Raw genomic sequence first — 23,626 nt, forward strand, 5'->3', positions numbered from 1 at the left:
GAGTCGTGCTTTCTTACTTGGACTGTGTCTGTTTGGTGACATTCTTGATGGTGAGGCCCTCCTTGCCAATGATTGCTCCCACAAACTGGGTAGGCACGAGCATACGCAGGGGGAAGTCGTGCTGCTTGAGGCGCGAACCGCCGAGGCCGCCCGAGGGCCCAGGTTGAGAGGCGTCCTGGTCCCGGGACGCTCGTCCCCCACGCCGCATGCGAGGTGCCTGGAGGGGGGGGGCAGCATCCATGTCCAGAATATATGACACCCTGAAGGAGTAGTCCTCAAACTGGTGTCCCGTCAACTTCTCGACTGCTCTGAGGATGGAAGACAAGGTGGAGGAGGAGGAGGAGGAGGAGGAGGAGGGAGAGGAGAGTAATGCACAGCGAGTGGAGAGAGGAGGATGAAGAGGAGGAAAGGAACGGATAAAAGATATGGACAGTCAAACATAAGGATATGGCTAACAATAAAATGATGAGTTTGATTTTTGCTCTCAAATAAAATATGCAATAATAAATAAACTATGACTAAGACTCTAAGTGAGGGTAATAGGTTTTGGGGAGTGTTGTGCCTTCATGATTTAAACCATTTTTAAACAATTTATCAGCCAACTTTAAAGTCCTTCAGACAGATGCTTCAGACCAAACAAAGTCATTTTATATGCTGCTTACACTTTGGCTTCCTCCTTTGTAGCGTACGTAACATTCACCACGGCTGTTTCTGTATCAGTGTTGACTGTGCAAAGAGAAGGGCAGAGAGAGACAAGGGGAAAATGAGATAAAGAATTGTTTCGGCCATTTCCGTGTGTGCATGGCACGTCTTTGTTGCTGCTGTAGGTGAGCTCGCCACACGTCCAGGTTCCCGTGGTGACCTAGAGAGCCACTTGTCTGTGTGAATCCATTACAGCCATCACCGCACTGGCTTGCCTCCAGACCCCACCGCTGCCTCTACAGACAGGAGCTGCTCCACACAATAGCCTTTCTGCCACTTACACAATAACAGATTTAAGTTTGACATGACAGGCAAAACAAAGCAAGTAATCTGCGATAAAGTCTCTGACTGCAGTGCAACAACAGAAACACACCTTGGCGTGACCGGTGGTCCCGTGTTGCTCAGCGGGTAAAGAATAGCACTAACACAGCCACTAGAGGTTCGATTCCCAATGGGTTACACATGCTCAACAATGTGCTTGAAAAGACTGGATAAAAATACTTGCTGCAGAGCATATGTATAAGCAAAGCCAAGTTAAAAAAAACAAAAACAAAAAAAAAAACATATTGGGTTTTGGCTCAAGCATGTTGAGAACAAAAAAAGTAAAGAAAAGAAAGAAAGAAAGAAAGAAAGACAAGAAAACCCATAGGATTCACTTACACTGTTATATATCATCAATTTATGATGTGAAATGCATCCCTGGAGTTCATTTTTGATGAAATATGGCAATTTCCTACATTTCCCAGAATGATTCAGAGAATTTTAACAACCCTGAGAACATGCATGAACCTTCAGGATGTACGTAGCAACAGCAATAGCAAAGTAAGAGCATGGGACCAAAACGAGCCAGGGTCCCCTGCCTTTTACTCAGAAGGGGTGCAAACTTTGGGGTCTCTGTCTCTTCTACGATTTCTGCCTGTATGATTCTTGATTGTCGCCGAAAAATGGAGAGAGAGGATCGAAAAAAGCCCTAGCTCTTTGATTCTCACACTGACACAAAAAAACTTGACATTTACTGTGCGTTATAGATCACTGCAAATGTTCCCGCTATAAAACTCATTATATCTGCACTGAGAATATCAACATTTGGATAGTTAACCACTTAAATACAATGACAGTTTGGCTCTTTACAGTTCAAAACTGTTCAAGTGTAATAGGGAGGCTTTTTCTTTCATCTCTTCAACCTCGCTGGTCCCATCAGTGGGTTTGTCATTGCTGCCTAGCTGAGCTTTGTTCAAACCCACAGAACTTCATTTTATATTCTAGTGGAGATCCAGCAGTTTCCAAAGATGCCAAATATGTCCTGCTGAATTCCAGGGGGAGCTGTGTAAATGATGCACAAGACAATCTAGATATTTTATCTATTTGATGCCATAAAACAATGCCATCAGGGCGCCCCAGTCGCTCACTGGGTAAGAGCGTGTACCACTTGTTAAGGCTGAGTCCTGATCGCAGTGTCCTGGGTTTGAATCTGACCTCAGGCCATCTGCTGCATGTTGTCACCTCTCTCTCTCCCCTGCCTTCCCTGTCTCTCTCTACTGTGACTGTCAAACAAAGCAGAAAAGCCAAAAAAGGCATCTTGGGTTTGAATACTGCATTCAATATAAGTTTGATGTAGCTTCAAAGAAGTGCTGCAACCAGCAGATACACAATAAGCATGTGCTGTTGTCATACATTATGGAAAAAAATTCTCACTTTGAAGGGGAAATTTCAGGGAGAGTCTGAGTGTAAGGGGTGAAGTTGAAAAGAAGTGTTATTCACAAAGAGCTATTCACAAAGAAAACAACACAAGTATTCGGAAATGTCATCCGATCACCTACACTGGCTGAGCCTTTTCTGTCAGTGAAACCAGGGAGCAGGGGCTTTGGAAGGGTTAAAAGCTAGCGAGAGCCTCCAGCTGGCGTAGAGAGGGCGAGTGGGCTGAGCCTGGCACGGTGCCCGGGCCAAGCGCTCACAGCCAGCTTTGCCCCGCCCTGCCCCGCCACCGGCAGCCCTCACCATGCCACACAAGAACACTGGACTACTCCAAACCTCACCCCGTAACCAGAGAGCATGGACAGGACACATCCGCAGGCAGGCAGGCAGGCAGGGAGGCATGGTGACAGGCAAGTGGGTGGGCAAACAGGCAAACAGATGAACGGGGAGATAGAGAGCGGGACGGAGCGAGGCAGACACGGTGACAAAGACGCAGACAGATAGGCGGGCGGACGGACGGAGGCGAGACGGCTTTCTGGAGGCTTTGATCAAATAACTGTGCGACTGAAAGAGTTTGGAGAGACAGGCTGAAGGATAAAGATGAATTAGAGAGGAGGGAGCGCTGCGCTGGTATCAGCTGCAGATGGAGCAGAGCAGAAGCTGGGAAAACTCTGAGCGGAGCAACTTCTCTTCTGGGTTCTCTCTTTTAGCACCTGTCATGACTACAGTGGGCGGTAGTAGATCTTGGCTAGTGTGAAGCACAGAGGGGCGCTTGCCTCGCCTCTGTGTGTGTGTAAGTGTGTGTGTGTGTGTGTGTGAGTGTGTGATATTGTGGGTCTTTGTGTCGGTGTCTCTCCCTGTGTGCATGTACAGTCGGTGCATGTGTGCAGACAGCAGAGAGTTCCTAATTGAGCTCAGGGATAGCTCTACTGTTGGCTAACAGACACTCACACACACACACACACACTCCTTCACACACTGCAAAAGACTCACCACAGGCGCCTACAGTATCCTCCCCCATTACCACTATGCACCTCCCCAAAACAGATGCAAACGCAAACATGCAGTCATAAATATACACATACACACACAAACACATTACTACTGGACGCCTGCCATGTCTGCCCACTTCAATCCATATGCTGTGGCCAAGGGGACCCGTGGCAGTACACAGTGCTTATTATGGAGGCTACATGCAATTCAGATGCGCCTCTCCCCGGGTCAAACTTATAAGACACACATGCATGCACGGAGACAGACAGACGGATGATGCAGCTAGATTTATATGCAGAGATGGTTTATGTTTAGATAATGGGTGTGTGGGATGCGGGCGACAAGGAAGTCAAGTCACACTGGGAGACTTGACTCACTGGGAGGTCTGCGTGTTGCTAAATACACACATGTGCATCAAATGGCTTGAGCCAGATGATGAGATGAGATGAGATGAGATGGGATGAGAGGAGATAAGCAGCAAACACACAGAGGAGAACAGATTTGTACCTTGTTCCACGTTTTCTACAGTACCATACTGAGCAAGAAGGCCATCCAAAACCTGGGGGGGGGACGAAAAAGAACGAGTTAGAGACTGAGCGCACGGACGCGTGCGCAGACACACAACAAAGACACACACACACGTCTGATGTCCCTGACGCTTGATAATACCGCTCAACCAATATTTTACTGACGGATTCTGATATTTTTTAACTCAAGCTGTCGATAGCTGATACTTTGTGCCAACATTCAATATCTTACAATTGGACTCATAAACAAGAAAACCTCTTGTTTATCCTTTCTTCTTGTTTAGTCTGCGAGAAAGAATTTGACATTTCGCACAGAGACACCAAACTGCATGCTAACAGCGAGCAACACCTAGCCGACGGCGTGACTGCACAGACCGACACACTGGTCTCTTTCTTCTTTAAGCAAGAAATGAACTCTGTCTAATGAAACAGCCGCTGCTAGGCTGACCTCCATGTGCCACTGCGACCCTCCAGCATTCACACACACCCGGCCACAGTGGAGTGATCTGACAGATGTGGCAGGCACTTCGCTGATAAAGAGAATAAAATAAAATGAATTTTATGTGACGGATAATGATTTACACACTTCAGCATACAACGCCATCATCGTTTTTCGTTTTCCCGATATCTGGTCACCCTAAAACTATTACGAGAGTAAATCCCTTTTTAATTAAATGTTTGAGTAAGGCACACCAAGAATACTGCAAATACAAAATACAACGATCAGACAAGATACTGTCAAAAATCGAGAGAATATCCTCTTTCGTATTGGAGAGGGAAGACACACTGATATCCACTATTAAAAAAAAACTTCAACTATGAGCCTGATATATCAGTGAACTGATCAAATCGCTCTGATTTTCCTTGATAGGTGGAGACCAGTGGCCACAGATTGCCATGTGGCCCAGAGGGGATTGTAATCTTAATCCACCACACAGCTGAAGAAGCAGAAGCAGCACTACTTTTCATTCATGCCTCCTCCTCCTCCTCCTCCTCTTTCTCTCCAACCTGTACGTCTGCACTGCTCTCCCTCTTACTACCATCCGTGTCAGTGACCCACACACACACTTCAGTAACAAAGGAGCACCACAATCACAGTTACTTGCATGCAAGCCTGAGAAAAAACATAACATGTCAGTATTGTGCTATGAGATTGTCTGGCATTTTGGACATTGGGGTATAAAGATATGCTGCTGGTTTTAAAGGCTGCCACCTATTAAGACTGTCCAAGCTGTTGTGTTATTTACATTCACCTGCTTTGTCATAATAACCACAATTCAAATTATTGGTTATCAAAAATCTCTTTAAATTTCCCAAAAAAAAGCACAGATAGTCAACTCTATAGTTTCATCACAATATTGATGTCGTGGAATTTAGTCAAAGATATTGTGATATTTGATTTTGTCTGTATCGCCCAGCTGTACTGTGTAAACACCGAGGCAGACATAAACAGTTACACACACATTCACAAACACAGACTCAGACACAGAGACAGTCACTGGCATCGAGGCAAACACTGACACGGACACAACAGTGCATGCACGGACACACACGGACACACACCGACATGTCAGTCTACAGAAACGTGTAAAGGTTTGTACACTGGTGACTCATTGCCAAGCAACTGGTTTATGCACTTCCTGGTGCTGGTCAACTGGGCATCACACACACACACACACACACACACACACTACTGACCTCCCACTGTAGATGAGGGGGAATGTTCCGGATCTGGATCTTCCGACTCCTACGGAGATGAGAGACAAAGAGGGAGTGGATTTAACAGACTTGAACCACAAACACTCGACACACACACTTAGGAGTTACAGTCATCTGTCGTCTGATGGGTCACGAACACACTCATCAACACACACACACACACACACTACACACAGAGTTTACAACTGAGCGGCAAGCAGAAACGTCAGTCTTAGCAGCACACACACCTTCACACTAGCAGCATCACACTCAACAGGTGAGAAACCACCTCACTTGACAAACCGGAGCTACTTTCTGCACTGTTTTATATGTTATTGTCCATCTGAGGTTATTCTGCATTGTGTTAACTCCCATGACTCATTTGTCCCAGTCATATAGACCGTATCACAAGAGCAGTATCACAGAGCAGCTGAAGGAAACATGGGTGTGGAGCTTCATTACACAGCATTTAGTGACTTTCAGTGCCTCCCTCCTACGAGCGCTGCACTTCCTGCGAAGGGTGGGGGTAACAAAATTGAACGATAAAAATAGATGAGGTGAAAATTGTTGTGACTTGAAAACAAAAGTGCTGGAAAATACCTTTCGAGTGGTAAAATGTCGATTGATCCAATAAACTCAAAGATCATTTGACTTAAGAGGTGATTTCATAAAAATTTAAATCATTTATCACCACCTTTTATCATTCATTATTCATCACATAAACCACAAAATTTGTTTCAGATGAGCCCCCTGTCAGTGGAAGCGACAAAAATGATCAATTTAGGCATGATAAAAATGGATTTGGACTGAAAAACATTGTGAAACATGAATTTAAAAAGTGAAAAACTGTCAGATGAGTTAATAAATTCAAAAGTAATTTGAAAAACTGGTGATATGAAACTTTCCTTTCCTTGATCACTTGCGCCACAAAATTGCCATTCATTTTTTATTGCAGCATAAAGGTCATTTACTGCTTGTTATAAATCACTTTTGTGACAAAAATTAGTTTGGGTACTTCAACAAAGAAACAGAAACTAGCAAAAATGATGGAAGGGATGAAACAAAAGGGAAATCTAATATCAGTTATTCAGTCAAGATCATTTTAATCTACTGTCACTTTACAATTGAAATAACTTGTTCTGTTCACAGGCATCTTCATCATCGTGTTTGTTAACGTCCATCACCTCCGCATTCGCCAGTTAATTACTGTCACAGTACTTCTACACTTCAAGGCTCTGCAGGGTGACTCACCTTCAACAATTTCGTTGAGTGATAAACAATGAATGATGCAAAGTGATGATAAATGGTGAGAATAGCTCTGTTTTTATCAAATCACCTGTGATTTAATCAATTCATCAGAGCTGTAACAGTTCATCTTGTCACAGTCCAGTTTGGACCTTGATTTTAAGGCCATGGCTCAGGTCGTATCTCAGTTTGGCTGGAAAATATTGAATTTGAGCGTATACTAAGAATTCAACACAGAGCGCTGAATGGGACTTTTGCTAACATTCAGTAAAGGTTATCAGCTGAATGCTTTTGTATGCAGCTGCTGGAAAAGTCACCAATTAGGCTTAATTAGGCCTTATTACTAATCAAAAGCAGTGCTGAATGTTCTACATTATGAATGTGTTCTCTCTGATTTCACATTGTGCTCAAAATGTGCAAGAACTGTGGTGAGAAAAAACACTCACAGTTCACCACACTTGTACAGTTCAATGAACTGAGGATACAGAAAAACGTTTTCTCGGTTCCACTGCAAAATCATTAGAAACCTACAAATCATACTTGGATTTATCAAATTACTTGACAATTCATCACTCTCCACCAACTTTCAATCCAAATGCATTTCCATCAGATTTAATTTTTGCACATGCTGTGCAGCAAACTGCCTTGCTTTTAATGCCGGTTTGTGTGTGTGTGTGTGTTGCTCATTGCAACTTCTCATGTGTGGACTGCACTTGATAGAGAGACGAGTCCAGAGCTCAGACAGACCAGGAGACAGACACAGAGACACACAGGAGTCTCTCCTCCTGTGCCCAGGCGTTTGAGATCCAGTGCAACCAAACAGCCTCTCTGCCTGGAGTGAGCGTGTCCGCTCAGAGAGCAAAGCCACACAAACCGCCTGGCGACCACAAGCTGTTAACAACTACATTAACGTGAGTGAGCCCAGCTCCGCAATGAGAGCTGCTGATTTAAAAAGCAGAGAGGCTGGCGGAGGAAAAGCCACACCGCTGAGGGACCAAATCCCAATAACCATTAAAGAAGCATTTCAGCTCTTGAATAGGAGATATTGGAGGAGGGAGATGGAGAGATTGGAGGACAGAGGTACAGAAATGGAGTGAGAGTGCTGGTGTGGGAGGAGAGAGGAGAAAGAGGAGGGCAGGGGAGATAATGAGAGGTGGATCTTAGTTCAGAGGGTTGCGGCCGGTACACACAAACACACGGAAGCAAGGATAAGTTAAACGCACACACACACGTGTCTTTATCCACGTCTTGCATCTTTCTCTCTGCTCTCCAGAATCTGCAGTCGTCTGGGTGCAAAAGACCGCAGGTCAGAATTTCCTGTCAGTGAGGAGGAGAGCACTGGGCTGGCAGCTGGACATGAATGAATGACTCTTTCTAATTGTGCTGCTGGAGGAAAAAAAATCCCAGGGGGAGCAGAGCAACACAGCGTCACACAGATCTGGGACAGCCCTGTTCCCTTCTCTGCTCTCCTGCCATTCCCTCAGTCCATCCAGTCATGTATTGTTAAATATAACAGGGTGAACTATAAACTGCTTGCAGGGATCACCATGAGGCAAACCTCTGCAAAAAATGAGCGACAAAATATATGAAATACTTTAAAAGCAGTGGTCCAAGACCCTATTCACATATAAATTACATCCACATGATTCTATTAATTATATCGTTTCTGTAATGTTTTCAGTATCAAGATTTATATCATTTTGAAAAGGTGCATAACCTCTTTCTTAAACACACTGCAAAAACCACTGATCAAAATTTTATAGTCACATATTAAGTCCTAAAATCTTTCTTAATCTTCTGATACAGTTTCACTTGTATCAGGAATTTTTCATTAATATGTCAAAATGAGGCAGAGTAAGGCAGATCAGCCGACTGGTATCAAGAAAATGATGCTTGATTCAAGAAAATTCTGGATATTAGCACTGACTAACATTGGAGAACAAAACGCAATATTTACGTTTGGTCATGTGAGTGTGTGTGTCTGCGTGTGTGAGTGTGTGTGGATCTGTCCACACCCAATCCTGCGTACTGTTGAGCCTATCAGCCTAATATTTTTTGTGTTATTAGTGAAGGCAGAGCTACTAGATTGTGACTGGAATGGTCGCATAAGTTCCTATTTGACTTGGTTCGGCATCAGAAGGCGTATTGACAGAATGACAGGAAAAAAAATGCTTTTATTAGGTAGATTTCTTGGCTTGAGCCAAAAACTTATTCCCTGTATTTCCTGTTAAATTGACTTGGGTACATTCATTTCCGTCATTCAGTTGTATAATGGCAGGTAAAACACTACTTTTTCTGTCTTTGTGTGTGTGTCTGCAGCCAATCGTTCATACTAATGGACCTATCAGCCTAAATTTCTTAGTGCAAAGTTTTAACTGAATGATCAAAGACCTTTCATGGTTGCAGTGATGCAAAACTTTTGTAAAACCTGTTTTATACTGCAATTGAGTGTTAACTCCTCAGCTTTTTTTTTTTTTTTTTGCCAAAGTCCAAGCACTGGAGAAGATGAGATACGCAGGCAGTGCCTTCATATTTTCTCTCCTCTCAGTAGGTGAAAAAAGGGGTGATTTGTTGTCTAAGCACAAGCAATGGACAGGGAGATGTACGCCTGTCGGAGATCTGCACTCGGTTGAGTGCACTCTTCTAGTTTTCACTTTTCAGAAAAACACGATTTTAGAACTGAATGAGACTCAATGTCTTGTGTTGAGATGGAGCTTTTTTTTTGCAGCGCAATAGGTAAACTGAGCTGAGGTTGCTTTATCCTCCGCTGCTTCTGCCTGTTTTTCCTCCAGCTGAAAGAGACAGAAGACCCTAACAGATAAAAAATAAAAGGAAAAGGGACTCCTCTTACTACATCCCACCACACAGTGGCCTGCAAAGCTTCTGTCACTGAAAGTAGTTACTAGTGAGTGGTTTCATGAAAGATCTCTCTTGGCAACCAGTATGCAAACAAGGATAGACCCATAAAATCAGTCTGTACCACGAAAATACATTACCGTTTTCAACATAGTAAACAACCTTCTCCCATCCAAAAGCGGCCAACGGCAGAAAAGCGTTTAAGCCCAACTCCAAACCTCAAAACAGCCCCAAACATTGACTTCCCTGGGTTGCCGAATATGGACAATAAAAGCCCCATTCATTCAGCATCGTCTGGTTAAATAGCCTGTGAATTGTGAGCGCCACATTCTCTATTGTGCTTTTGCTAATTGATTTGCTTCTCTCGAGTGACAACTCTAACCTTGATCAGTAACATTAGACTGCATGAGGCTGAACTGGCGCACAGCAACAGTGGTGTTGTCCTCTGTACCCTTTATATAAGCACCCTGGAGAAGGATCCATTGACAGAGAGTGAAAGAGAGGAGGGGGAGGGGGTGAGGTGGACTCCTGGAGGGCAGAGCAGAGATGCGGAGATTGGTGTGTACAGTCGACTTCTTTTATCAGTTACATCAATAACACAACATCAGCACAACACACTGATCCCTTCCTTGTCAGAGCAGACCTCCACTTTTTTTTTTCTCCGCACAGGCTTTAACTAAAACCGAGGCCACTTGCTTGTCTCTCATTCTGACATATTTCTCCACTGTTGCCGAAGGAAGCGCCCTGAATGGGCATCTCATGGAAAAAGTGACAGTGCCTCCCAACAGTTCTTCAAGATCTCATTTTCAGCATGCCTGTGGCTACTGGCTGCCCAGAAGATCACTGCTCTCTGCCTGTCTGTCTGTCTGTCTCCTGGGTTGGGAGGGGCCCGAGACACACGCCACCCAGACTTAGCAACACATACTATTGTCTTTCTCCACACAGAACGCAGGTCTCAGTATGTGTGATTTACTCCCCAAACTTGTGTATCCTCAAGCATTGCTTTATATGCTTGTTGCTTTATAGTCAAAGCGACAGGGCATAACCCAGTGGTAATATCTGAGGCAGCAGGCATCAGTGGTAATGTCCCGTTTGTTTGCAGTCAAGGTGAACCCAACGCCCTTTCCCAAAGTCCAAAATGAACTGCAGTAGAAGATGCAGACTGAAACCGATGGTTACTTAAGGTTTGTCGAATGTAACCATGCTGTCTGCTGTTGGTTTGGAGCGGCCTGCCAAGAGAAAAAAAGAAAGCCTCTCAATTTCGGCCTTTAAATATCTGAGGGTGGCCATGTTCATTTGAAAAGCTAATATTTACTGCACCCAGCTGCACTGCACAAGGTAGAAAACCATGTCTGCGCACACGCGTGCATACTAATACGCACATGCATGCGGAGCAGTCGAAGGAATTCTAACCTCTGAGAAGGGCGGGCGGACAGAGGGGTGAGAAAGAGGGTATTCACCCCTCGCCAGCATCGCGCAGTCGTCCGAACGATGAACATCTGATCATCACTGTCAAACGCTCCAAATGAAATTCTCCATACATAAATCACAGGGCTGCATGCGGAGAGAGCTAATTGAATAAGGAGCATGTGTCTGCCAATACAAAATGGGGGGAAGCCTTTTTAAATGATGGCCTCTTTGGTGGAGGCTGTGAGAAGGGGTGGGACAAGAAGTCCACAGCCAGGCCAGTCAGGGAAAAATTCCACCACTAATGATGTACATTATGTTAATATAGTGTAGTAATTTTGTAGTGGCCAACGGCATGGCTTAAAATACACGCCGCAACTGCAAAATACCGTGAGTCAAAATGTTTGTGAGATATGAGGCAGGTATGACTACAGATCCGACAGTGTTCACAAAGCTTTTTATTTTCAAGTCTGTCTTAATTATAGGGGACAGCTGAATTATGCTCAATAACCATTTATTGAAATTATATAAGTCGGCACCACCTGTGACGGCTGAGCTGAGCACTGAGTAGGCAGTGTAAAGGAGTAAGGGTAAGCTGATTTTTTTTTTTTCCCCGACAATGTGATCTAACATTAGAGATTTCTTTCACCTTCAATCTGAGCACTTAATTCATTTCAGGGTATTCTTTGGGGCATCATAGTGGCTCGGCTCGTCTAGCCTAAACTGTTAAGTATTTTGTTCTTTAAAAGCCCAAAAGAAATCCAAGTCATCACCTGCATTAAGAACACAGTGTGTGAGCACATTAAGCCTGTGATTTTTTTTTTTTTTTTTATCCTTCAGAGTTCATTGACTGGGAAAAAAAAACTCTTAAGAGAAACTCACAAGGCAGCAGTGATTAAACATTTCCTTGTCAGCTCAAGCATTCTGTCTATGAAGCCTTTAAAAGCGTTGTGCGGACGCCCATGCTGTCAGAGGCGGTTCACAAGGCCTGCAGGGGGGGTGGGAGGGTGGGGGCGGGGGGGCGCAGGGGGTGGATTCTCTCTCAGAAAGAATAAAAAGACATCCCAAATAGTCTTTTCAGCCCGCCAGGCCTATCCGGGGCATGATGCCACACCGTCACCTCTAGGCCCAGCCACTTCTACAAAACACCTTGCATCTAATTGTCTCACCTTAGAAAAAAAAAAATCACCTGACTCACACAGAATGTTTTTTTTTTTTTTTTTTCAGTCCATTCAGCTGTCAACTCTCTCAATAACTGATTCTCTGCACAATTATGAACTGTCTCTCCGTTGCTTCGCAGCAGTACGGCAACAAATTAGATGGTCATTGTAAGAGACAGTCCTCTCTCTGGCATAAGATGGTGACTAATATCAACAGTTCAGTGTGATGGCAGAAAAACAGAAAGCTTCCTATACCACCCCTCTCCCCTCTGTGTAATCTGTGCGTTGACAAAGTGCTTTGTTCCAGCAGATGGCCTCGCTTGATGACACAATAGATATCGGAAGTCCAAGTCAGACCAGCAACAAAGGCTTAGGCCGATGAAAGACTTAATACTGTGCAGAAGAGAATGGATGACTGTCAGAATGAAAGGTGATACAGGCTTCATCACAAGCCATACAATACGGGTAAAATAGGAAATGAAAACCTCTACAGTCATAAATCTCATTGTAGGGCTTGTGATTATGTACCTATAATATGCTCATATTGCAAATCCAATGATAGTGTCTTCCAAGCATCGCTAGTGTCTACTTGTTTTCTGTGTAGTTAAATGCATGAGTGCTTAGTGTACTATAATACGATCATCAAACCATCAGTTACGTCTTGATTGCCCTGTACGTGAGGAGCTGTCGTCCTTATCAAAGTGTCAGCATGCACTGCAAAGCTCTGCAGATTATTAACATATCTGCGTGATTTAAATATCACAAATATACCCATTGCACAAATGACACAATTCTGGGGAATCCAGTGCAACAGTGAAAAAAGTTGATCGTACAGTATGTGGGTCACTTCAGATGAGTTGGTCTAATAGTCTGGTGGTCCTTCTACACCATCCAGAGACTAGTCTAATCTGAATTAACCGCATTTCCAGCTTTGACCCTTAAGCTCTTAAGCACCTAAATGCGCTGAAATCTCTGAGAGGAAGCCACAAGTCAACAATATTCAGGAGACCCTACTGTAGTCATGTGAGAAGACGTCCCTCTGCTCTTCTTTTGAAAGCCTGGCAGTGCTCCCACTGTGCTTTCTGTTGCTGGATTAAAACGGAGCTCAGCGCCATTTCTGTGTTGTACTCTTTAGCACGTCTTAAGGTGAATCCAATTGTTGTGGAGTGGAGAAAATGGAACAGAATATGATAGATTTGTCCGTGCATTGTCATTGCATTGTCTTTGTGTCAGATGGAGCTGCTGCTAGAAAAGTCAACAGAGGTAAATCAATGCTGAGAGGTAAAACAAACATCCACAGGCCTATAGTTATAATGCAATCTATTGTGAAAGCTCTACAGTTTTGTGCAGATCAGTCCAGCTTAAAAATGTATGCATGACTAAATAAAAACCGTGAAGTTAAAACTGAATTCTTTAGTTAAAATTCATTTCCCGGATTCTGACTTACATGAGCAATAAGGCCACAAAGTGAAAGAAAAAGGAGTACTGCAAAGATAACGAGTCCAGCAAAAAAAGAAAAAGTATGGCAAAAAAATGAAAGGTAGGTTAGTGAAAGCACCACAAAAGCACCTGAAAATTTTCAGCTACTTTAAAAAACAACAACAGTTTCACTTTCTTTCTGTGATCAGCAGCTTACTACTTTCATTTTCAACTTCACTTTCATTTAAGAAAGTGTTCTTATGTATGTATGTATGTATGTATGTATTTATGTATTTATTTATTGCCTACATAACTTTGGGTTGCAGTACCTTGGTTTCATTTGCAAACACTTCCTTCTGTTTACAATAATTCACTATTATTTGCAGTAGTTTTTTCTGTTTGCAATTCACCTTGCATATGGTAAAAGAGACTCTATAAAGTTCAGTGTCATTGGCAGCACAGCCTCCTCACCTGGTTCAAAGCGTTAGAAGCCAGCTCAAAACTGAGATCATTAACAATAATTAGGCTGATCCAGTTGTGGAAAAATTAATAGACAAGTAAAAAAGAACCCTGAGGCAAAAACAGAGCTTTGCACCAAAGGGATACCACTTTGGTGAAAACAAAAAAAAAAAAAATTAAAAGACCTTGATTCAGCTGAATGCATATGATGATATTTACAAGGCAATAACCACTGTTATTAGTAATTTGCCTCTCATTTAATTCCATTAATTCTTTCGATTCATCCCAACATTTTCCTGTCACACTGACACCGCGGAGTGAACAAAGCTGACGCTCCATCTCATCTCAGCATGTAGCGCTCAGGTGCCTGGCTCTCCTCTCCCTCCTGGCCCTTGGCGTGTACATAAGAACTCATCAGAATTCAGCAGGCTCACCTGCCTGCCTGTTTCTCCTCACGCATTACTATTCACTGTGGCTGTGGCACAGAGGCAGGAAAGCAGGCAGAAAAGCAGGCAGGTAGACACACGCAGCTCCTCGCTAATGGAAGCCACAGAATTCCTGTCGAGATCCGCCTGCTCCTCGCTGTCAACACTCACTCAGCTGGATAATAGAAAGATGTAAATAAGCCACGCTCACACATCGTTTGTTCATCCAGCGTTACATTCAATATGGTGCGCGTTGAAATGGTCTGTTGGTGATGCAGGGAAATATAACATAGATTGATACCCTGGACCACAGAGTAATTTAATGGCAGAGGGCGAGGTGGATTCAGAAAGATTCAATTGATTTTACTAACTCAGGCCATGCAAGTCATTCATGTTTGAGGTGCACAGAGCATGAAGGAAAAGAAGCAGTTTTATGTATAGAGCAGGGGCGTTGCTAGGCTCTGAAGACATCAGGGGCTTAGCTCAGTGAATCACTGGGTATTGCCAACAACCTTGCGATGCAATATGTATAACAATACAAAGGCCAAGATATGATACAACACAGACAGACAGAGCTCAATGCTCTTGAAGAAGATACGCCATGAGCTGAAATGTCAGCCTCTTCGGCAAAGAATTAAGTTTATGCTTCTCTTTAACGCTGTGATGACTTTTAGTGAGGATTGCTCCTGTGGCTCCGTGTGTATCTTACTGTTAGCCAGTCCAGTACAATCATTACAGGACTTATTGACAATATTTCTGCACCGCTGAACATTTCAGCGCACAACTCATTCTGAAATTGATTGGGCTCAAAAAATATCGTCTCTCGACTTCTGACCGGAAAAAACCTGAGTGCCAAACATCGCCTTATTATGTATATGAAAAACAGAATGTTAGTAAAATTTGTAGGTATGATTTATTGGGCCTATAAATTGTTCACTCTACTAAAAAAAAACTACTAGGCTTATATATTGATTTCCTTTTTTTAAAATTAAATCATTCTTTTTTTATTCACAATATTCAACATCATGCAGAAATTTAAACCTGTATAATTAAACAAGATGTGTAAAAATTGGCAAGAGGTCAAGCCAGTTACTGTCAAATTTATTAGGGGAGGTGTGTATCAGTAATGAACAGACATTAATGTTTCTTTACGATACAAATGGAAACACTGGCATATGTCACTATCAGAAGAATATTTAGCCTATTATTTGACAAAAGGCTTTCAGATGGACACACACACACACACACACACACACACGCACACACACACAGAGTCCCTGATCCGCTGACTCTGTGGATGGAATATATTTTTATTATAAATTTGGGGCTATATTTTTGTTTTGTATAAATATGAAGATAACATACATCCTCACAGAAAAAAAGGATTTATGTAATTTGCTCCTTGTTTGGTTAAACTTTTGCGCAATTTGTTTAATGTTGACCGTTTTAACCTTTATTTACACTGGGCAGACTCACTGAGCAAAGATGTGCATTTTCAGCAAAGCCCTTCTTCACAATCTCCAATTTAACCCCTCCAACACACACACACACACACACACCTCTCTTTGCTTCTCCTCACCGAGGAGGCAAGGAGGAGAAGCGAGGAGACAGGAGACGAGGAGGCACAAAACACAGAAATGACAAGAGGGAGCGCTTGTGCTGCTCTTTTGTGTACCACATTTTTATGTCCCCCTCTCGCCGAAGCACCGAATTGAAGTTCCACTCTTCTACATTAAAATGCTGACTTTTCCCAAACAAAAAGAAACATTCGGGGCTGGCATTCAAACGTCCCAGGCTGGAGGCCTAACAATGCCACTGGTATAGAGAGTTATGATTTTCACTGGACATTATACTGCCGCATGAGAAAGAAAAAAAAATTACCTTGCATTGCATTTTCATACACAATATGAGTAGACATAGGCAGCTCTAAAATGATTTGCATATTGCTGCAGATGTGAAATTAATTTCGGTTCTCAGGTGTAATAATCACATTTAATTTCAGTCGGTGCTAAAATGCCACAGGGTTCCCAGCTGACACAAAACAATTTTTCTCCAGTCTTACCTCCCCAGCCAACAAAATGACTATTTGAGAATGTTCAATTTGCCTATCGCTGTGGTACAATGCATTTCTGTTCGAATGACAACTGTTGGCAGCGACGGAGCCACCGAGCACACCAGCATGAAACTGAACATGAATTCACACACTCCAAAACAAATCTGTACATTTGCATTTGGCCTGCCAATCATCCCCGTCCCCTGCTGTTAGCCGTTTCTTCCTAAGTATAGGTTCGGCTCAATCTCCTTTCAGGTCTGCTAACCAGTGTAACAGGTGACCAGGAGAGAGGGAAACAGTTGCTTACTCTGCAGCAGGGAGCTTTATAAATGGTAATAGCTAGTAAGAACCATATGGGATGGCCTGCATCTTCAAGGGAGATACAGTGACAGAACAGCTGGGACAGAAAGCATGACAGACAGCTGACTGTCTAAGTACGGCTAGGACAACAGATAAAAATCACCAGCGCATTTGCTTAACTGGGGAAGTAAAAAATAGACTTGAGCTTCAACTGATGTTGTCATTGAAACCTCAATGAAACACTGAGAACTTCCATCAGTCCTGCCAGCAGTCCCACAAACAGCAGTCGACTTAACCGAGCAATCTGTGTTTTCCTAAGATCTAAAATAGAGACTGTTGAAGGTTTATTGTGATGGATATGAAAGAAAAAATGTGCACACTATTTATCAAAGTGCAGCAAACATCTAAACCCTCGAACTCTAATTTTGAATCCTTTTGATTAGCTTCAAAGTTAGAAAAGAATAAATATATTTTTTCCATACTGTAGGACAGTTCCTTCGTTTTTTGTATCTGCGGTTTGCAACGCTTCATTGATGCTGCATCACATTTACACGGAGTGAAATATTCAAACCCAAGACGCCACTGTGTTATGACTGCGCCGTTACATCAAATGGATGTCTTGTGCATCATTTTATATGCATTTTCCTGTAATTCAGCAGGATACATGTGGCATCTTTGGAAACCTCGGGATCTCCTCTAGATTTTAAAATAATTTCTCCGTGGGTTTGAACAAAGCAGCATGCATCTGTTGCATCGAAGCCACGGAAAGGCACATCGGAGTTGAAGAGGTTTTTAATCATCGACCGTGCCATCACTTAGAACATCTACACATGAAATAGTCACTGGTGCCGCAGCCACATCCCTAGTCACTGAGCCATAAGCATGGAAAAAAAAAAAGAAATAACAAGGCATAAAATAAAAGGCTGATTCCAGAGGACATGCAGAGTCATGTCCTATACTGTCCTGTCCTGTGTGCATCAAACGCCTCGCTCCTCCACAGCGAGCAGCAGTCCGCTACTTCAGAAACTGAGGACTCCTCTGAGTCCCCATCACAAAGCACATAGTCAGCACTCTGCTGCACTGTCACTGACAGGCACACAGCGAGCCTACAGGGATACACCACAGGCTGACACACACACACACACACACACACACGGGGACACACACACTCACATGTACAAAACTGGACACACTAATGCACAGCGACTGGTGTGGATACACTGCACATCCCCCCTTCCCCTCACATACATATAGATATAGTCTCTGTGTCTGCTCTCGCACACATTCACACACACCAAAGGTTTGCTCTATGTGCTAAGGGCTACTGACAGGTGGATACCAGCTCATACTGCGGTGGTGCAGTGTGGGTCCTCTGTTAGCTGCTCCTCATTGCTGTGCTCTGTAGCTTTACGTTGAGTTGTACAGCATGTTCCTTAGGTCTCATCCTTTAATCTGCCAACCATGCGGTATTATAGCTGGGAGGCTGAGCCTGCCTGCCATAGGTGTAGGTCCCGGCAGGGTTAACCTGGATCAATACCGCACGTACACCACTCAACATTACGCAAGCCCCTGGACCGTCTGCCTGTCTTTCTGCCTCTCTCGCTGCCCTGTCTCTCACTTATCCCTCCTCTGTACCCGTCTTACATTCAGCTCCCTCCAGAGAGAGAGGTTACTTGTTCGCACACACATGCACATATGATGTACGCACACTGCCTCTTCTGTTTTTCCCCCCCTATTCTCCTCCCCCCCATCTGTAGTGCAGTCCATAGCAGAGAGTGAGAACATGTAACTGGCAGGGAGGTGAGTGAGGACTTATCCTTGGAGAAACAGGAACGCTGACAAGCCTGGTCAACAAGGAGCATATTTAAAAACAACCTGCCAATCACAGCCACTGTCACCGAGGAGCTCTCGCTCTCTGTACAGTGGCAGAGCCAAGCATTGGGAAAGCTGTGGGGTGGACGGCAGTGTGTATGAATGTGTGTGTGCGCGCACTGTAACACACTCTGCGTTTCTTAAACACTGGGCCGGGAATCTGTACCAGGCTGTGAAATGCTGCTGAGGGATGGGACAGTCGTGGCTGATAAAAGAATAGGCTACTATTTAATCTTAAATGTAAACAAATCTGCAGCATGTGCATGCAGCGGGGCCGGGTGATGTATCAGATATGAGACTAGATATTGCCGGGGATTTTGGATATACTTAAATTGTGATGTGGCATGAGTGTTGTCTTGTCCCGGTTTTAAAGGCTGCATTTGATTTATTAGCCTGCTCTCGCTGTTCTATTTGTTGCCTCTAACTGCTTGGCCATCATACACACAGTACTGATGAGTGGTTAGCAAAAAAAAATAAATAAATAAAACAACTCTTGTGTGTAAATATCTTAGAAAAGCCGTAATAGTCATTCTTAAAATATAATCACAATATTGATGTCGAGGTATTCAGTCAAAGATATGTGTGTTAGTGTTATATGTAAACATTCTTGACACATCTAATGGCTGTAAAAGAACTTTGGATTACAGCCACAAATATGATGATGACGGCAACAACAACAACAGCAACAATAATAATAATAATAATAACAATAATAATAATTTGAACAGTGGTATTCATGCTGCTCATGCCTGGAATAAACCAGGAGCACATAAACGTATAAAATACCACAAATAACTGATATTACTGAAGAAAGAAAATGTAAATAAATAACAATTACATATAAGAGCGCATCAACTCAATTTCTGAGTTAAAGCAATTTTAAATGAGTGGCGGAAGGTACAGTCAAGTGAAGCAAGGTGAAAATAAGCCATCATGAGGTGAACAGGATGGGGGGATTATCTATATATAACACACATGGGGGGATAGTACAAAGGGGTTTAAGGTTAAAGCTACATCAGCAGCTATTGTTGAGGAGTAGAGGAACTAGATTCTACGGAGGAGGAGCACAGCGGGACAGAGATAAGTAATAAGGATAGAAAAAAAAAGTTCTCCTTGCCATCACTTGCTTCCTGTCCATCATCTGCTAAACAACAGTTTTTAGGGGTACCTAACTCTTGGCTGCACGGTGCTCGATGGCTAGCAGCTGCCAGTGCATTAATTACATTATGCCGCTCCTCCCAAAACCTTAGATCATCTTGTGTCACGTGACGTGCAAGTGGCTGAAGTGGCATTATCCCCGTCAGACTAATCCCGAGGCTCAAATGGCTCCAAATCCTGACCTAGTCTCCGAAATGAGGCAAGGGGGCTTGAGCGGAAGTGGAAGCGGAGCCGGAGATTGGTGTGTGTGTGTGGCTATGTGTAGGTGGGTGCTGGGAACAGGAAGGAAGTGATTTGGAAAAGGAAGCAAGGGAGGGACATGGGAGGGTGTGTGTGTGTGTGTGTGTGTGTGTGTGTGTGTGTGTGCGTGCGTGCGTGTGTGCAGCATTGTGCGCAATATGTGGGCTAATTCTATTATCTGAGGTGCTCATGAGGGCGTGAGCCATAATCGATATGCAATAAATAGTTGAGTAAAAATCCTCAGCTGAACATCGATATTTCAAGTTAGGAGTCCGTCCTGGTGCGCACACAGCTGAGGAGAGTGGATGGAAATTCCTGTTGTGTGGGCAGCATTTAAAGTGAGACAGAGAAGGAGCGAAAGAATTATGGTTATTGTGCAAAAAGCCTGCAAGGAAAGGTTTGTTGTTCTGGGACCTCTACATCTTACATGTGACTAGAAAACACTCAGCAGAGGCCAAACCTCCACCAAAATGGAGCAGCGCTTCAACGTGCAAAGCTGTGGCCTCCGTAACTGTTACTGTTTGTTTACTGTTTGCCTTTTGGGTTTGATTTTCTAACAAAACAGCACTTGAACGCAAGGTTGTTTCAGCGCCCGACTTGGAAGAACCGAGCACTGGAACTTCCTACTCAATAAAAAAATTTAAACATCTTAACAAGGAGTCCTCGCTCTATATCACCTTCAAAATCGGATGAATTAACTGCTACTCAGGCCATAAAATTTCAGCCAAATCAAGTTCTAACTTTGAGCTGTATTGCACTATTAAAGCAACAGGTTGGGGTGAGGTAAATGTGCAGTGTTGTGAGAGCAAAAAACGCTTCATGATCAATAGAGCAATCAGAAAGAGACGAAGGCCTCTTATTTGTGAGAGGGCATAATGAAGGGTGCAGTCCTCTAATTTAGCAACCGTTTCCAGCCCTGCTCTAGGTTACGACTCTGCGCCACACAGGAAAACTGCAACAAATCTGCAAGCATTTACAGGCCGGCGGCTTTCATCATTCCTGGCAGACAACATATGACGCTGGTTCCCCTCTTTAACAAATACCCTGTTTAAGTGGAAGGGCTATTAGCAGTGAGGGCTGACCTGAAAACCTGGCCGCTCATTCTTTAAGACAGCTACAACAAACACTCTGAAATCCAATGAATCGATGTCAAGGCCTGGGCAACGAACACAAGACGGTGCGAAAAATCATACACTGCAGTAAGGCCTCGTCATCAAAAAGCTATTGTTAATAGTGTCTGCTGCAATTTCTCTTTTAATTATTCCAAGCTACAAAGACAACAAAGTCGAATTGTCCTGTTTTTTTTTTTTTTTTTTTTTTTTTTTAAAGACGTGGAGAGGCGCCGTGTTTTGTCTGGTGGCATTTCCGTTATTCTTCAATGACACGGGGTCAAATCCGAGGCTGGCTGTCTGCCTGTGTGGCAACCTCGGGGGCTGTGGATCATGTGCGGGCGGCACAGGGATGCACCAGCCTGGATGTTATGTGGTGACGGGGAGGAAGCAACATTATTGTAAACCCTCCAAGAAAGGCTGAGATGTACCCGGCATAGCCACACATCCATCAAAAGAGGAACAATTACACTTGACGAAAGGAAGAACAAACAGTCAAGTCCCGCTGAATTAGATTGTTCTTCAAGTGCAGCATATTGGATGCATTATCTTCAGTGGCTCATAGTCCCCCCGCATCTACACCACTGTCTCTCTGACATCAAACTCGGCTTTGAAGCTTGTCATTCTATATCTCTGTAATTTATTTCCCTGCAACGTCAAGCGACCGGAAACTCGGCTGCCTGGAGTCACTGCTCACACCACTTAAAACAAAACCAGCTTAGCAACCAGCTCTGAACTGTTGCCTACCGCTTGGGGAATGGCAAGCACACACAGGCGCTACACACACACACACACACACACTCTCACACACACACACAAACACGCAAGGACATAAAGACATGCATACACAGACGTCTATTGCTGTCAAAGAATTCCAACAGCGGTAACCACAACTCTGCTAAGAATAAACTGCCTGTCTCTCTTACACTATTTGATCACATGTGTCACACTATATGGTGGCTCACATTCAGCTTACAGTACATAACCCACAGTTGGGCACTCTTTCCTTCCCCTCCATGCCTACACATGACTGCTTTCATTCTGTAATGCCACACTGTGCCAGGGGAGAAGTGACATTGTGAGTTGGGGAGAGAGAGAGAGAGAGAGAGAGAGAGAGAACGCACGCAATCTAAGTTTCACATGGCACGCTGACACAAAACATGCATTCGGGTGGCGGGGTGGGAGGGTTAGAGAGGCACCGAACGCAGCGGTGGAAAAGAGAGCACGACGGTGCCCAGAGTGAGGAGGTGAATCGAAATCATCGTGCAAAGCCGCGTCTTGTGGAATTCACCATTAATCAAAATGAAAATCTCTCTTCAACGGATGCCTGGTGAGCACGCTGCTGTGCGGCTGTGTGTGGGAAAACAAAATGAGTTGTTTTGATCTTACTATGCACTAGAAGCAAGGACCCCATTAACTTTCGCATCCCCACCCCGCAAGAACACATGCATGGCTGCTTCGGCATCAAATATTTACTAACCTGGTGAGCTGAAGATGCCCAGGTTTTGCCTTTAGATTTTTTTCTCAGGATCGTGCTCTTTAATGGGTACATGAGTTCGGTTTTAATTGGATTAGTCTCATTGTGTGCTTCACTTAACCTGACAGGGATGGGTAATGCATCACTCCGAGTGACATAATGTTGTGCCTAAGACAATTATGCTGCATTGCTGGCTGAAACTCAGCGTTTTCGTGAATGCTGAAGACACATGGCAACAAGAGGTCACTATTAATGGATTATTACACATGGTGTTTTGCTAATGCTCAAAAAATGCATTTATAAATGGGAACATGACTACCGTAAAACAGCAGGGTTTGCAGCCGAGTGAGCCAGCTCTCTCCGCATACAGCACAACACCTTTCACCCAGCAGCTACTGTGCCCCATAGGCAACACTAAGCATGCTCAAACCAGTGGGGCACACTCAGATTGAGCACTTCACAATAAGACATTCGATACATTTCTCTTCTCCGGGGAAATATGAAGCGAGGGTCAACAAGACAGCAACTCTTTACGGTTTTTTCATGTTGGGCTCACGGCCGTACATGTGCAGCTCTCTGCAGCGGCTGTGTGAAAACACTCTGCTCCCCACAACGTGACGTTTGGTGTGATAAAATCACAAGGCTCCCATAGGGTTTCTCTCTCGAGGCACTAAGCTACCACGATGCTGTATATGCTAAGCAGACTGCACCTCTCTATTCCTTTCCCTTTCTCTCTCTCTCTCTCTCTCTCTCTTTCCATTGCTTTCTCGCTATCACTCTTTTACACACACACACACACTCACTCTCTCTCTGACTGACTGGGTATTGGCA

At 43.8% G+C, this 23,626-nt stretch overlaps 1 protein-coding gene across 4 annotated transcripts in view; it reads right to left on the minus strand.

Moving 5' to 3' along the window:
* The window catches only part of igf2bp2a (insulin-like growth factor 2 mRNA binding protein 2a), a 49,577-nt gene that overhangs the window by 14,984 nt on the left and 10,967 nt on the right, over positions 1-23,626 (minus strand). For 3 of the 4 annotated variants that reach the window (XM_030081491.1, XM_030081490.1, XM_030081492.1), the window contains exons 3-6: positions 5,616-5,664; positions 3,898-3,949; positions 663-726; positions 18-308 (exon numbers count right to left, since the gene is read on the minus strand). In XM_030081491.1, coding sequence (XP_029937351.1) covers positions 18-308; positions 663-726; positions 3,898-3,949; positions 5,616-5,664 — 456 coding nt within the window. Of the gene's footprint in view, positions 1-17; positions 309-662; positions 727-3,897; positions 3,950-5,615; positions 5,665-23,626 lie in introns of those variants that run through there. The other variant, XM_030081493.1, reaches the window with a different exon arrangement.

Source organism: Myripristis murdjan, chromosome 21, assembly GCF_902150065.1.
Source record: "Myripristis murdjan chromosome 21, fMyrMur1.1, whole genome shotgun sequence".
NCBI classification, from domain to species: Eukaryota; Metazoa; Chordata; class Actinopteri; order Holocentriformes; family Holocentridae; genus Myripristis; species Myripristis murdjan.